Here is a 16480-nt window from a genome sequence, read left to right as displayed (position 1 = left end):
ATGAAATGAACACCAGTCATGAATCAACAGACAAGGAAATCAGGGTTGAATATAACATGTAAAACATCTCCATGATTTCTTTAACAAAATATTATAATACATATTTATACTTACTGGAGTTTTGAGAAGTGAAATAAAGTCTGGTTTATGTTTCCGTAATGCCAGTTCAAGGTCATGAATAGAGTTTGGTCGGCGCTTGTAGATGGCGGCATCAACAACATCATATAATGCTTTAAATGGGCCCCACAAACGGGCACCTAAAAACACAACAGGCAAAATACACCACAGTTACACAAAAATACACCATAGTTACACAATAAATGGCTACGAGTATGAGTGGAAACAAAACATGAACTATGTCCATGATGTCCAACTCTGTGTCTAATACAGTTCTTCTGTCCACTACAAACAAAACTTTCAGTCTTCAGCATGTTCAGGGTTGTTAATGTCATTGTGTATATAACATGTTTTGACACCGACACTGGTCTGTTGGCTGTATGTAACAAACTCAAACAAATTTTCTCAGCCTAATTGATTTTATCCCTTACATATACAAAATGCTTGTGTACAATTAATGTCTGATAAAGTGTAAAAAGCATTCACTGTGTTTGCATTCTTGGATTTGTAAGGCCTTCCTAGAAAGAAATAAACACAGCAAGCCATTTTGGGCTGTTGGTATACAGATAGAATGTGCAATTTCAGTACTTCAGATATCTATAAATCATTGTATAGAATGTGATTATGGTATACACGATAACCAGCTGTCTGTCTATTTATAATAAGGTAAAAATACTATTAGTAGATAAAATGTCAATTACTGTGTATGGACATATGAGCTGCTTTTGGGGTGGAAGGCATATTTTGTTGTTAATCAAGTTAATGTGTCTAATTACTGTCTTCATCTTTATATTTTTATTTGTTTGTTCAACCATATTACACCTATATGACACCAGTCTGTAAATAAGAGTCTGGACAAAATCCAGTGATTGACATTATGAGCACCGATCTATGAAACTGAGATATGACATGCATTAACCAAGTCATTAAGACTGACCACCTGACCCTGTGAGTCGCCTTGAATGAGTTCCAGGTTGCTTTTCACATGTGGTGTCTTTGTAAGTGTCAATAGAAGACACATGGATTGAAATAAATTTTAGGCATTGAAAATGATATGATAACCTTCCTAGCAATAACTACACAGTGCTGAAACAACACAGGAACCTCTGGTCCAATCAGCACGATCAGGCTATTTCATTCGAATCTCAACATTCTTGACTTACCATAAATTATTTCATGAGTTCATTGATGTGATCACTCAGTATAAAAGATGTTCATTAGCGAATCCACAACATATTTAGTATATGTTAAGCCTTTTGACATGCACTGCATTTGAAAACATATTCTTCGGTTTCGGAATATGTTGAACTGCTTTTACGACCAAAATCAATTGGTTGTAAAGTAAATCAAAACAGAATAGGATACTTAACATTTTTCATGTAGTTTCAATAGATAGTGTCGTTGCAAAAGAAACAACTCACATTTGAAGCAGTAAAACATATAAAATATTTAAAGTGTAGATTTGTCTCATGGAATTTCGATTTTGGTACATCAGCGTTACAAAGACATCTACAGACCGAGACAGTAATACTGCTCAGAATATATTCAAAATTAAAAGGGAAACAAGAAGATAATGAACTATAACCACGCCAGTAAGTGTTTATTTAAACTGTTTAGGTGTAAACAATTAGGTCTTCGAGGTGGCTGAAGCGGTATTGTATGCAGAGTAAATCTGCATTGTATTTTATTAAATATTCCTATATTTTATTAGTAATACGTGATTTTTCAAACGCTTACCCGAATTTACCGCCATGCCTAATGCCGCCATGATGGAAGCACCTACTCTTCCGGTGAGATAACTCGTGAAATCTAAGAAACATACCACCAACAATTTCTTTCCTTGAACACAAACCCCTGAGATCTATTTCTCGTTTAGGTTTTTTGTTTTGTTTTTGTTGGGTTTTTTGTTGTTGTTTTTGGGGGTTTTGTTTGTTTGTTTGGGTTTGGTTGTTTTGTTGTTTGGTTTTTGTTCGTTTGTTGTTGTTTTATTGTTCGTTTGTTTTGTTTTTGTTTTGTTTTGTTTTGTTTTTTTGTTTGGGTTTGTTTTTGTTTGTTGTTTTTGTTTTTTTGGGGGCTGTTATTTGGTTATTTGTTTGTTTGATTGTTTGGGGGTTGGGGGTAGTTGTGGCGATTGTCCTCTTCAATGCTACATCAGATTTCAGTCAGATAAAGAAGACTATTTTAATACAATCTTTCAGAAAAATATCGGAACACCAATTTAACAAATAATAACCAAATTATAGCGAGTGAGTTAAGTTTTATGTCGTACTCAGAAATATTTCAACTATATGGCGGCGGTCTGTAAACAATCCAGTGATCAACAGCATGAGCATCGATCTACGCAATGTTGGGATACGATGACATGTGTCAACCAAGTCAGCCAGCCTGACCACCCGATCCCGTTAGTCGCCTCTTACGACAAGCATGGACTACTGAAGATCAGTTCTTACCAGGATCTTCACGGGTAACACAAGTATAGGCACTAGTCATTGCATGGTAAGAAAGAGATCGTACCATTCTAATATGCACTCGGATTTCCTTTTAATAACTTGTATTATCATGATTTAAAACACTAAAAATCTCTGAATATTGCCGACAAGACAGACGAGTTGATTTTTACTCCTTTCATTCTTTGAACATAACCTCTGGTTACTGGTACTATAGCAGCCTATAAAGCAAGAAATCAACAAATGAACGTGTCGGGTGAAAAAGGACATACTGGATTGGGTATAAAACCACATCAAAACCTTCGGTACAACAATCACTGCATGTACGTTTCTGTAATATGGGTCATGATAAAAATCTCTAGAACCAAAACTTCGCCAGCCAATTTAGAGAAAACGGTTCCGTGTATTAATAGCTATTATATTTGTTTGTTCTTGTTTTTCAATGACAATAACTGAAGTAGCAGAAACCATTTCATATAAAAAGTCATAGATGTTTAGACAAATACACATACAACAGGGCAACTTCTGGGGAAGTGTTTTGGTTTCTCTGAAGTTTGGGGCCATTTTCTCCAAATTGCCTGTGAACATTTCTGCAAAGAGCCATTTTCTCCTGTCAACATTTATACCACATCTTCAAGTTGCCAACTAATGACATTTCAGTATGACACACACATTTCAATGTGAATAATGAAGTTCCAGTGTTTGGAAATAGCTAATTCAAAGTTAAATTCAACGATTCTTGAAATATGTATTTGTTGTTCAAACGACCTCATGCCAGAACAACCGTAATATATGCCAAAATGACCATACAGTCCACATGATCCCAAAGCGACATAACGACCACAGGTTTAAAGTCGAAATATGTATTAATATAATTAATCATTATTACACAATGAAGGTCCAGTGACTCAGAAAAATATGTGACTGCGTACATATTGGAGGTAGTTACTGTAATCTTCACCTGTTGTTCATTAGACACGGCAAGTTATATAACCGATAATAGCAACATAGCTCAATCTCGTTAACCTATGCACAGTAAATATTTTACAGGCGCTTTTGTGACTATCTATATTTAGAAACAGGGAATACCTCGTTTTCGAGCATAAAATGTCGATCCCACAATGCAACATTGTACATTCTTCAGGATCTCAAAATGGCGACTACTGACAGTGAGATGCCGGACTATGAAAAGAAGGGAGATTCGGAAGATGTTAAAGTAAAAATTATATGCCTCGGTGACAGCGCAGTTGGAAAGTCCAAGTACTGTTTCGTTCATTTCATGGATTTTACTTTATTTAGTGGAATAGTTTGTGAAAGTCTAATGACAGGTCTGCTGTATTCCATTTGTCCTATTTTCGAGCACATGTTTATGAGATGTATCTTGAATTAACAAAAACATTTATGGGAACTATGATAGGTGGTAGACACATCTATTGAAAGAATGCATTTCTTCACAGTTATTTATAGTATGATGCAAATATTTTGTTGAAGTAGTGGGTGAAATCTGAACGTGAAAGATAAATGTATCATAGGTTGCTAGGCAACTTTTTAAATCGTCCATTTTGTTCATGACTACGTTTGAGGCATGAATATCCAGCACTTACATTTGTCATTTAGGTTCACCTAGAGGATCCATATTTTAAAAAAAAAAAGATAGCATATTCAGATGAGAAAAAAATTAATACCACAGTTTATTCTTGATATGTGTCCATTCCACAAATCAATTGTAGGGCCACATGATGGACAAATTATACAGCAAGACTGTACCTTACTGGCCTGTACTAATGTAGTCAATGGTAGTAGAGCTATATCTTTAAATAACTCATGTTTCACAGATCTAACATGCCTGTTCAATCATTTGGACCAGATATGTTTGCATGGTTGGGGTTGACTTCAACACAATCTTAGTTTTCGCTAGATACTCCTTTACATTCAAAAATCCTGTAAGGTAAGCATGGTAAGGAACAGATTTCTGCTATTTAAGGAATACAGTTCGCTCTATCCCCATGTATAGTGTAAAAAAGTACACTTTTACTCAGAACTATTTATTATAGTTAAAGTACAAGGATACTTGCATCCGAGTGCTTTAATGTTATAATAGTTTGAAGCTAAATTTAATACTTATCGATGATAAATCTAAGGCAGAAAACAAACAGAAAAATGACAGTTTCGGTGACCTGAACTGACTAGCTGTTCTTTTGACGTGACATTTTGATGTTAGCCAAGTGGAGCAACTGCAAACCAAGAAATGGTTGTGCTACGGAGCAGTTTACCGTAGGAGACTGTACGAGGTGATGACAACTGACATGCATAGTGATGTCAGTTACCAAGGGTATGTTTGATAACGAGGACAGGGGTTGAAAATCTTTTCAAAACTCCACTGGATACAGGTCCAGTAAACTCTCAAAATCCTCTTGACCAAATATTAATTTCACTTGACCACAATTAACAATTTGGTTTCTTTTGCAAGTAATCTTTATTAACTGGTAGCAATTGCATTTTTATTTCATCATCAAAATATAGATATGAAAACTTTTCAGTAGTTTGGCACTACTGTACCACAGTAAAGTTTCATGTGGATATCTGCTTGACCGACCGGAGGATTCCACTTGACCCAGGGCGTCAGGCAATGGTATTTTTAATCCCTGGAGGGGGCAGATGAGAATGGCATAGTGACATCAATACAGTGTAAAGTCATGCAAAAAGTGTATTTTATCGCCTGATAAAGTACTGTCGGCGCCTTTGATCTTTTAGCAAAGCGTCTTAGAATTAGGGTTAGTTACAAGTTGGGTTGAGCTCTCATCCCATTTAATCAAGACTGGATTTGATAGGTTTTATGGGAAAAGGTTACTACCACTTATGCAAATATGATTATATATTTGTGTGCATACAGGTTAATCATGTTATTCATGTTATTCTTAAAACTTGTGCCAGTGAACCTAGGTAAAATGAAGTACTACTTTAGTGTACTTCAGCTGGCATTTCAGGAACGAGTATCATGTAAAGTTAGTCTTCATAATAAGTTTGTTACAGTTATCCCCACTCTGAATGACTGTTATATTTATTACTGTTGTCATCATTGTAACTTTTCTTTCTTTTTAAGGTTGGTTGAGCGTTTCCTGATGGATGGATAGTATCCTTTCTTGCATGATTGCAGTAAAACTTGCCTGTTACCAAGACTGTTGTATTAACAGATGAGTCATGATCGTTGGCCTACAAGTTCCAAACTATTTAACTATTATTGAATAACAGAGACAGCTAGTAGGGAAGTTCTTTTAAATAAAAGTCCTTGATAAAAGCCAAGCCCCCAAATGTATTTTGGTGTGATCTTCTGTATTTTTGTTTGACAGTTTAGTTTTCGTTTATCATTTTTATCGATTTGTATAATGTGATCCCACAAGACCTGAAGGAATTTGACCTGACTCGGGCTGCGACTAGTAGCTAAAGTAACAACCTGTTATTAGAAAAATCCTTATATGACTGTTCCAAAACAAGCTAATGACTATGTGGATACAAACATGTGGTTTATCTCTCCTGCCCCATATTTATGTAGAAACATGGTACATTTATAGTTTCTATGTAGAATATATGACTATATGATCTATGCATCCTTGACTGTCAACCAGCAAACCACAGCAGCTGTCAACATATGCTTTAACCTTGTTCAACCATAAAACTGAGCTGAATGGGAAACAAATATCTGTCGGTAAGTTACAATAATTATATACACTAGTATTAATACTTAGAAATTTGGATGAAACTGTATTTTCAGTGGTTCGTGTTTGAAATAGTTGTAACATGCATTCCCATTTGGATCACACTTCACATTGACGGTGGTCAGTATGTTAATTTGGCATCTAACATCTGACGCAAACAGTATTCTCAATCAAATGTTTGAATAGGGCAGTGTGGTAGCTTAGTGGTTAAAACATTTGTTCGTCATGCCAAAGGCCAGGGTTCGATTCCAGACAGGGGGACAATGTGTGAAGTCCATTTCTGGTGACCTCCTGCCATGATTTTGCTAGAATATTGCTGAAACATGTTCACTCACTCACATTAGGATAAGTGCTGATAATTTCAGACAGGGAAACTGCAAGGCTTCATTATTTTGGTTTACTGAAAAACTATGTTCTATGTTGTCTTGCATCTTTCCATCATATGGGATATGGATGATCCAATATTTGCTATGCAGAGTTGTGTCCCTTGGGTTTGTCGACTGCATGCCCTTGCTTTAAGGTAACCTGCTAGTAATGTTTTCAAAATACTGAATACAGTGGAACCTGCCAACACTGGCACCTGTCTAATCCAGCACACTGTCAATACCGGCATAAAATTTTGGTCCCGCCATTTTACATTATATTAATTTTTAAACTAATCCTATCTCACGGTATGCACCATCTCTCTCTTCTACGACCATGTGTGGAAACGTGCTGTCAGCTAAGTTGAGTAAAATCTAACTGGCATCTGACCCGCCCTGACCTCTGCCCTCACCCCAACATCAACGCCTGTCAATCATCCACCAAAGCGTGCGGCTCGCCTAAACGATCACATGACCACCTCTACTTGTCATTCTCTTTCTTGTCGCCACGTTGTGTGGACGTGTGTTTGTCTATAAGAGAGTTTGATTGTGTTTCTACAATGGGAAAATCGAATCGTTATGGTTCTAATAAACACAAACATTGCGATAACTGCAATAGTTATTTCTCGGCGGCAGACCCACATAACCTATGTGTTGACTGTTTAGGCCGATGTGAATGGTCTAGACATTGCACTTTGTGTGCAAACTGTGACGACAATGCGTTTTCCGAAGTCACCGGGTAGCTTGTAGATGCAAGTTTGACAGAGATTGTCGGAATCCATCTGAGGGTCTGAGTAGAAACGTCCTAAGTTAGACCACCGTTTGATATCTGCAGTACGACGTTCGAAGTCGAAGTCTCCTAATGAAGATTTCTTAGAGAGGCGTCTGATTCCTACCTCAGTGAAAATCTGCGTCAACTCTTCCGTCCGCATTCTTATAGCCTCATTACTCTAGAAGATTCTTCACCACCACGAGTTGTTGTGTTATCTACGTCTGGTATTCAATCCCTGCCGTCTTTGGTGGTGAATGTTCCTCAGCGCCTTCACGTTTCGGAGGTGGGGACTACTCATGCAGCTCTTATTGTGATTCCTGACATTACATCACAAGTGACGTTTACTTCCAGTTCGACGCTTACATCAGGAGTTACCTACGTTTAGAGCGCCGCTTGTCACTGATTCCACGTGTTTGCTCAGAGCGCCGCTTACTTCTAGTTCGGCGCTTTCTACCAGTGCGACGCTTACTTTTGAAGAGACGCTTACATCAGGACAGTTATCTACGATTAGAGCGCCGCTTGTCACGGATCCCACGTGTTTGGTCAGAGCGCCACTTACTTCCAGTTCGGCGCTTTTCTACCAGTGCGCCGCTTACTTTTCAAGCTACGCTTACATCAGGACAGTTATCTACGATTAGAGTACCGATTGTCACGGATCCCATATGTTTGGTCAGAGCGCCGAACTGGAAGTTCGGTTAGGCGCTTGTGCCTGGTTCAGCGCTTCCTCCCAGTGTTCCTGGTTCGGTGCTTCTCCCAGTGTTCCTGGTTCGGCGCTTCCTCCCAGTGTTCCTGGTTCGCCGCTTACTGTCGGTTCAGCGCTTACTCCCAGTTCGGCGCTTCCTCCCAGTGTTCCTGGTTCCGCGCTTCTCCCAGTGTTCCTGGTTCGCTTCTCCCAGTGTTCCTGGTTCGGCTTCTTCCTCTTTCCTCGGTGTTACTGGCTTGGCGCTTCCTCCTGGAGCTCACAGTTCGGCGTTTCCTCCTGGACTCCCGGTTCGGCGCTTACTCATATTGACTTTGGGTCGGCGCTTGCTCCCGGTGTTCCCCGTTCCCCGGTGCTTTTAGTTCAGCACTCACTCACAGTCTTCCTTGTTCAACGCTTACCTACAGTATTACCGGTTCAACGCTTACTCCTGGGGTTCCTGGTTCGACGCTCACTCATGGTGCTCCAGGTTCAGCGCTTACTCATGGTGTTCCCGGTTCGGTGCTGCCTCTTAGTTCACTGGCTTCAGTATTCCTCAGGTTTCAGCGCTTACTGCCAGGTGTCGACTTCGGCGCTATGTCCACTCAGTCCAATTCTGGACTTCAAAGCACGGGATCCAACGTCTAGGCTTTCTGTTTAGTTCCCAACAACGTGATATTATCATCCACTGGAACTCACTCTGTGAGGTTTTTGCAGAATTTTTGTCCTAAAAATAAAAAAGTTGTTTAACAAACTATCATTAAAATATTGACACAGTTCACTATTTGTTACGAGGGAGGAGTGCAGAGAAAGGGACAGCCAGGTGTTCGAGAACGGATGGAGACAGCACAGCACAGATTAATGAATAAATACCCAGATAGCATTCAGACGTTGGCCCAATATTTTAATGATAGTTTGTTAAACAACTTTTTTATTTTTAGGACAAAAATTCTGCAAAAACCTCACAGAGTGGGTATGATGTTTTGATTATGATCAGCGTTTCATTGAGTATGTTATGTTTATTAGTTTTCGAGTTAGATTGCAATTCATCGGTCCGCTTTTGAGCCAACGGACTATAGGTCATGCTTATAAATATATCAGAGTCGGGCGCCTATGTTCGAAGCTTACATCGACGACTGTATTCAGGCACAGAACGATCATGCCCTTTTGCTTCGTCACATGCAGTTTGCGATACAGCTTCTTCGCCAATTAGGCTGGTTAATCAATCTGCAGAATCGAAACTAGTCCCTACCCGCCGACTTCAATTCATTGGAGCAGTGTTTGACACAGAGGTCAACAAACTGTTTGTCCCGAGGGATCGTTTCTGCAAGATACAGCGGTTTGTTTTCCTGGTACCATTGCAACCTAGGACGCTTCGGCAATGACAGGAGCTCCTGGGCCTTTTGACGTCTGTTCAGGCATTGACCCTCAGGGGTCAACTACAACTTCGTCCCTTACACCTTTTTGTGGCAACTTACATCACAGTGGGAGATCCCGGTGCTCTGATCCCTCTACCTCTGGAGCTCCATCCTCATCTTCAGTAATGGATGGAAGAATTGAACGTTTGCAAAGGAGTCTGTTTAGAGCCGTTTGTTCTGTCTCACCACCTGTATGTGGATGTGTCTCAACACAGGTGGGGAGCTCATCTTCTCAATCAACAAGTGGCAGTGCTTGGTCTATCATAGATCGCGCCTGTCACATCAACATTCTGGAGTTCAGGGCGGTCATTTTGGCAATCAGTCACTGGCAGGATGTCCTACGAGCAACTTTCCTCATGGTTAGATCGGACAACGCAGTAATGGTTTGGCATATCAACAGAATGGGGTCAACGGAGTCTCCACAGCTTCTACAGTGGACTCAACAGTTCTTGGATCTGGTCGACTTTCTGAACATCATGGTACGAGCCAACCACATTCCGGGGGTGAAGAATGTCATCGCAGATGCCCTGTCCTGACCGAGTCGTCCTTCTCCAACGGAATGGAAATTACATCCTCAGGTGTTTCAGACCTTCTGCCTTCCAATGACTTCTCCGACAGTAGACCTCTTCGCCACGAGGTTCAACCATCAGCTGCTTTGGTTTGTGTCACAGATATCGGGCCTTTTGGCTTGGGACCTCGATGCTCTAGCCTTCCCGTGGGAAGACCTGCATGCTTACGCGTTTCCGCCAGTGGCCCTTCTTCCTCGCATTCTAGTGAACTGTGCGCAACACGGAGGATGACTCTTCTTTGGCCGCGCCCTACTGACCGGCCAGAAGTTGGTTCGTAAATCTTCAAGACCTAGCCGAACCAGATCCCGTACCGCTTCCCTATCGACCCGATCTACTGGTTCATCCACACTCCCACCAACTACATTGGTCCCTGTTGACGCTCCATCTGCACGTTTGGCACATCTACATCAATCTTTAACGGCTAAAGGTTATTCAAAGTGGGTTGCTACTGCCATTACAACAGTGCATCGTACTTCTACAAGGTCACTCTACGAGGACAAGTGGGAAAGTTTTAAGCATACTGCAGGAAGAAGGGCATCTCACCTCCCACTACGGCATCCCCGCAGATGGTGGCAGATTATCTTCAGCATCTCCGAATCTCCAGGGAACTCAGAGGTTCTACACTGTCTACCTACCTGGCTGCTCTAAACATTGTTATTGCAACGGCCTTGGATGTGAAGATTTCCACTGTCTATGAACTCCAGTCTCTCCTAAGGTCTTTCAAATTGGCTGACCAATCCTGGAAGTTCCGGCCTCCAGCTTGGGATATCTCCGTTGTACTTGCTCATCTCACGTCAGCTGAATATGAACCTCTGGAGGAGAAGATTTCGAACATGTCTCCTTTAAGACCTTTTCTCTTGGCCTTGGCTGCAGCTGCCCGTATCTCCGAGTTGCATGCTCTTGATGTTTCTCAGGTACGGTTTGGAAGGTCTAGGCATGCGAGAGTTTTCCTTGGTTTGCGGTGAGATTTCCTTGCCAAGAATCAGTTACCAGGACAGCCGGATCGCACATTCACGATCCCACTGTTGTCCACTATCTTGGGCCCAGATGACACTGAAGATCTTTCCTTATGCCCGGTTTGAGCATTACGGATTTACCTAGCTGCCTCTAAGGACCACTGCAGGTTGCGCAAGAGACTATTTATCCCGTCATCCACTGCCTCCGCCTCGGAAGTCTCCCGTACTACCTTGGTGTTTTGGATGAGATCTACAATCCTGTGTGCATATGACTATGCGGACCCTCCTCCCTTATGGGAATAGGGCGTGTCAGCACTGTCGTAAGTTATGACTTGATAGAGTGTGAGGCAAGTCTTGTGCAACATGCAGAGATGGTCGACATTCCACTTACTGACCTCTACTCTTTGAGCAATCACGTCAGTGAAGTGTTGATTTCCGATTACCTGCGTGGTTTTCAAAGCGTTCTGCTCCTAAGTCCTTTCTCACCTTTGGTAAGTTAGGGAGATTGGTACTGAACGTTAAACTAGTTGAGCAACCAGGCTATTCCTTCTTTCACCGCCTTCCAGCGTGTGTCTGTGGGGGATAGTTTCGAAGCAGGGACTGGCCAGATTAAGGTCCTCGACTTTAATTCACTGGGGTCACCTGATAAATCGCGGGGCAGCGGGGCCTACTTGCCAAACTGCGTCCTTTTGCTTGTCAAAAGTTGCAGCTGAAAACCACATTAATTCGGGAGCGCCCACTCCCTAGAGTTTTTGTGCTGTGTAAGCCAAGGGGTTACCTGAAGAAACCCATCTCAAGTTTGGAGTTTGCATATCGGGAGTTGGTGCTTTCTCCTGGCCTCCTTGGGTTATGCGTTTTTCCCGGTGGTAGTACTAGTAGTAACGGGGTAATCTGCGACCCGCTTACCAACTGTGGGATTATGCATATCGTGAGATAGAATAAGTTTAAAAATTTGAAAATTTTATAATAAATTGTATATTTATATACTTATCCTATCTCACGCGATAGGACCCACCCGACCTGCCCCACATCACAGATTACTGGAAGCTCCAACACGAGAATGACAAGTAGAGGTGGTCATGTGATCGTTTAGGGGAGCCGCACGCGCTTTGGTGGATGATTGACAGGCGTTGATGTCGGGGTGAGGGCAGAGGTCAGGGGCGGGTCAGAGGCCAGTTAGATTTGACTCAACTTAGCTGACAGCACGTTTCCACACATGGTCATAGAAGAGAGAGATGGTGCATACCGTGAGATAGGATAAGTATATAAATATACAATTTATTATAAGATTTTCAATATTATGATATTATGATCATTAAAACATTGTCTAATCCGACACCCGTCTGTTCCATATTCCGGCAAGACTTTCCGGTCCCAACAAGCAATTTTAACTGTAATTAACACTGTCTAAACTGGCATGGGTATGAGCAGTTCACTCAAGGACCCATAATCCAAGTCACTAATTAATCCTCTTGGCACGCTAGATAATCAGGATGTAGTGATTGCGCGGTGAATCAAACGCTCATAGGATCACTGTTTCAAGTGAGTAACATATGTCAGAGAGTAAATAAAAAGGCATTGGTTCTGTCATCAACATTGTTTTAATTTGTTTCACAATTACAAAATATCAATGGCATTATAGAGATTGACGAGTGTAAATGGCAGCCATGTTGGAAAGTGATCGTCACTGTCCGGCACCCTGTCTAAACAGGCATTTTATTTCGGTCCCGTGGGGTGCCGGTTTAGACAGGTTTCACTGTATACATTTGTGTATTTGTTTCTTATTGTCAGATTTCTGGGACACAGCCGGCCAAGAGAGGTTCAACAACATGCATCCATCATACTACCACCAGGCCCATGCTTGTGTTATGGTAATTTGGCCATACAAGATATGCACCAGTTGAACTGTGCCCAAACAGTTCACATTATCTTGACATAATCCATAGCTCTGTTGTTTATTTCAATTTCTAGCCATGCCTAAAATTGTGGGTGGCTTAATTCTTTTCCAAACTGTTTTGGATGTGCAAGAATAACTACAAATTAGAATTTGAAAAACAATACAGAATGAAGTTGTTTCACAGATTTTGATATACTAATCAATATAGGTTTTAGACTACCCTAGTCTTTGTTATTACTTAAGAGTTGGAGGTTCTTTACTTCTTTGAGTAGTATATCACAGCACCCTGATGCAGCCCTAAATGGTATTAACTTTACAGCTGACAAGGAAATGTATTTGGCCAAAATTTACAAATATTTTTATCTTATATATTTGTTGTCTGTAGGTGTTTGACACCACAAGGAAAGTGACGTATAAGAATCTACCCAACTGGTTGAAGGAACTGAGGGAATACAGGCCTGAGATACCCTGCCTATGTGTGGGCAACAAGATTGATGGTGAGCTGAAATACCGGCATCCTTGATTTTCAGCAAGTTGTATCTCCACTCCATTCTGTTACATAAATACTCTAAATCTGTCACCACCATAACTTGAGACTTTTTGAAAAGATATGACACTAAATATAGCCATCCTTCTTCTGCCATCATCCACTGAGGTATGACTGGAATATTGCTAAAAGTTACTTAAATTCATTCTCACTCACTCACTCACTCACTCACTCACTCACTCACTCACTCACTCACTCACTCACTCACTCACTCACTCACTCACTCACTCACTCACTCACTCAATCAATCAATCAATCAATCAATCAATCAATATCTGCTTTATTTTTGTGAATATGAAAGTTTTCAACCAGGGTATTGCTAATGATTTGCACATCTATGTTTATCCTATTAGATATTGTAAAAATACTTTCTCAGATGTTGAGAAAGACAACCAATATTGTCACCTCTAGTCTAAAGTAAGTGTCATTGTTTCTACTTCCAGTTGACAACAGTGTCACACAGAAAGGTTTCAACTTTGCCAAGAAGCACAACATGCCATTCTACTTTGTGTCGGCATCTGATGGAACTAATGTTGTCAAGGTAGGTCATCCAGTGCATAACGATTGTCAAACAGGAATTTACTGGATATGTTGTTTGTTTTGTTGTATGTGTGTCAGATATATAGTGTTACTCTATGCTGTTTCAGTTATTCAAGGATGCAGTACGTGCTGCTGTGGACTATAAAAATAACTCAACAGATTTCATGGATGAAGTGATGCGAGAACTAGAGGTGTGTGGCTACTGAAGCTGTGATGTGGCTGTCATAATGAAATGTCTGCTATTGGCAGTTTTCAAGAATACCACCCCTTTTTGCCCGACTGCCTTGCAAATCTATCATGTTCACTTTGTGGCATCGATAGCATGTGCCAGTCATATTTCGCAAATCCTTGAACCACTTCCCTGTCCAGTGGTCTTTGGTACTGTATTCAGCTGCTATCATGTGCTAACCATTATGAACTTCTGCCTTCTGGCCGCCGTTTCAAAATCATGTATTACAAAACTAATAGAACTTCAAAATCATTTGTCCCATACAGCATAAACTTCTAAATCTTCCTTCAAAATTGTAAGTGAAATCTATGATGAGGCACGAGTGATTATTATATCATGAACTTTGATTATGTTATAATTCAACATTATATTCTGATTAGCTTGGCATTGTGTATATATACTTTCAATTATTTGTTGTTATATGCTTGTATTGGCTCTTTGAATGCAAAACAAATTTCCCTTGCGGGACAATAAGGTTTATCTTATCTTATCTTATAAGGTCCTTAACTTATCTTATGACTATTAAAGTGGTAGTTCCCACTAACTTGATCTAACTGAAATATACACTCAAATTGATTTCATGTGACTTAATATGTCAGGTATGATTGTTGCTCATGTTTTTTCTTTGGTTGTAGTATCCCAGGTGAACTCTTCTCCTGTTGTGTCCCTTTAGAACTCTTCTCCTGTTGCAGTACTTCGAGCTTGACAGTGGCAAGAGTAAAGAGGACAAGGATGACAAGTCGGACAGTGGACTAGACACAGACAAAGAGGACAGCAAGAAGACATCTTGAGATTGGCTAGGCTTAGAAAAACATGACTGTTTTATGCATCATATATTCTCAGGCAAAATGCTTCACACTTCATGAACACGGCAGGGACATAGAGGGAGGAGGGATGTGACTGCTGGCTGCTAGGTTACACGACTTTCATAACTTCTGGAACCTTGGTTAGGGGCATAGTATCTACAACTTTGGTAACAGAAGATACGAGTTAGCAGTTACTAGCTATGTGTCGCTTGAATAGGTCACCCCACGTTTCTTTTTCTTTTTGAGGCAAGGGTTGAGACATTTGAGATACAATCAATGGCAGCTGCAAAAATGGACTATCAATCTATATTTATTGATACCAAAACAATGTGATAAGCAGTTGGATAACTCATGGGTTGTTAACAATAACAAAAGGCCACAACTTCTGATTTTGCCATGTGAAAGAAATGTTTACCATATATGAATTGTTCCTGATGATTCTTATCATAATATAACATGTCCTCAATTCTTTACTGAAGTGACTAGTAGTAGTGAAGATGTCACATCACAGTATGTTGGGCATTGCATGTTCTGTATGTTGGGTATTTGTGATAAATGGGTAAATGCTGTGATAGGAATATGCTGGTCTGTTATATTGATGAAATTGTGCATTGTTTTGTAAAGTACTTATCAGGCTACAAACCTAAACTGTCAAAGTTGGTCACTTCCAGAAGATCTCTATAGTCTTTGGATTTTGTTTGTGAAGAGTCAAAACAGTACAGCATATGAGTATCTGATCTTTTCTGTGAATCATCCATGTTTAATCTTTGTCTTTCTAGTCAGTTCGGTCATATGCAGTGTGGCTATCACACACAAGCCACACCGTACAGTGTATAGCCATCAAACACTAGCCACTCTGTACAGTGCATGGCCATCAAACACTAGCCACACTGTAAAGTGTATGCATATCAGATACTAGCCATACTGTACAGTGTATGCATATCAGACACTAGCCATACTGTACAGTGTATGCATATCAGACACTAGCCATACTGTACAGTGTATGGCAGTGTATGCATATCACACACTAGCCAGCCATACTGTACAGAGTATGCATATATGACATTAGCCATACTGTACAGTGTATGCATATCAGACACTAGCCATACTGTACAGAGTATGCATATCAGACACTAGCCATACTGTACAGTGTTTGCATATCAGACACTAGCCATACTGTACAGTGTATGCATATCAGACATTAGCCATACTGTACGGTGTTTGCATATCAGACATTAGCCATACTGTACAGTGCATGCATATCAGACACTAGCCATACTGTACAGTGTATGCATATCAGATACTAGCCATACTGTACAGTGTATGCATATCAGACACTAGCCATACTGTACAGAGTATGCATATCAGACACTAGCCATACTGTACAGTGTATGCATATGAGACATTAGCCATACTGTACAGTGT

The 16480-nt window shown here is 40.5% G+C and overlaps 2 protein-coding genes across 2 annotated transcripts in view; one reads left to right on the top strand and one right to left on the bottom strand.

Annotated features, from left to right (window-relative positions):
- The window catches only part of LOC124289206 (nuclear pore complex protein Nup205-like), a 53897-nt gene extending 51991 nt beyond the window's left edge, over positions 1–1906 (bottom strand). The window contains exons 1-2 of the mRNA XM_046725811.1: positions 1855–1906; positions 115–257 (exon numbers count right to left, since the gene is read on the bottom strand). Of these exons, the coding sequence (XP_046581767.1) occupies positions 115–257; positions 1855–1885 (174 nt within the window). The 5' untranslated portion in view covers positions 1886–1906. The remainder of the gene's footprint in view (positions 1–114; positions 258–1854) is intronic.
- Positions 1907–3711: 1805 nt separating this feature from the next.
- LOC124289218 (rab-like protein 2A) lies at positions 3712–16078 on the top strand. Its single transcript, XM_046725822.1, has 8 exons — positions 3712–3824; positions 5668–5697; positions 6191–6270; positions 12828–12907; positions 13319–13430; positions 13924–14021; positions 14128–14211; positions 14942–16078. The coding sequence occupies exons 1-8, from the start codon at positions 3718–3720 to the stop codon at positions 15038–15040; spliced, it is 690 nt and encodes a 229-aa protein (XP_046581778.1). The 5' UTR covers positions 3712–3717; the 3' UTR covers positions 15041–16078.
- Positions 16079–16480: the final 402 nt, after the last annotated feature.

Source organism: Haliotis rubra, unplaced genomic scaffold, assembly GCF_003918875.1.
Source record: "Haliotis rubra isolate DU_JTF1 unplaced genomic scaffold, ASM391887v1 Scf436, whole genome shotgun sequence".
In the NCBI taxonomy this organism is placed as follows: Eukaryota; Metazoa; Mollusca; class Gastropoda; order Lepetellida; family Haliotidae; genus Haliotis; species Haliotis rubra.
The sequence above is the reverse complement of the archived record's forward strand: the minus strand, read 5'-3'. Positions and strand labels throughout refer to the sequence as shown.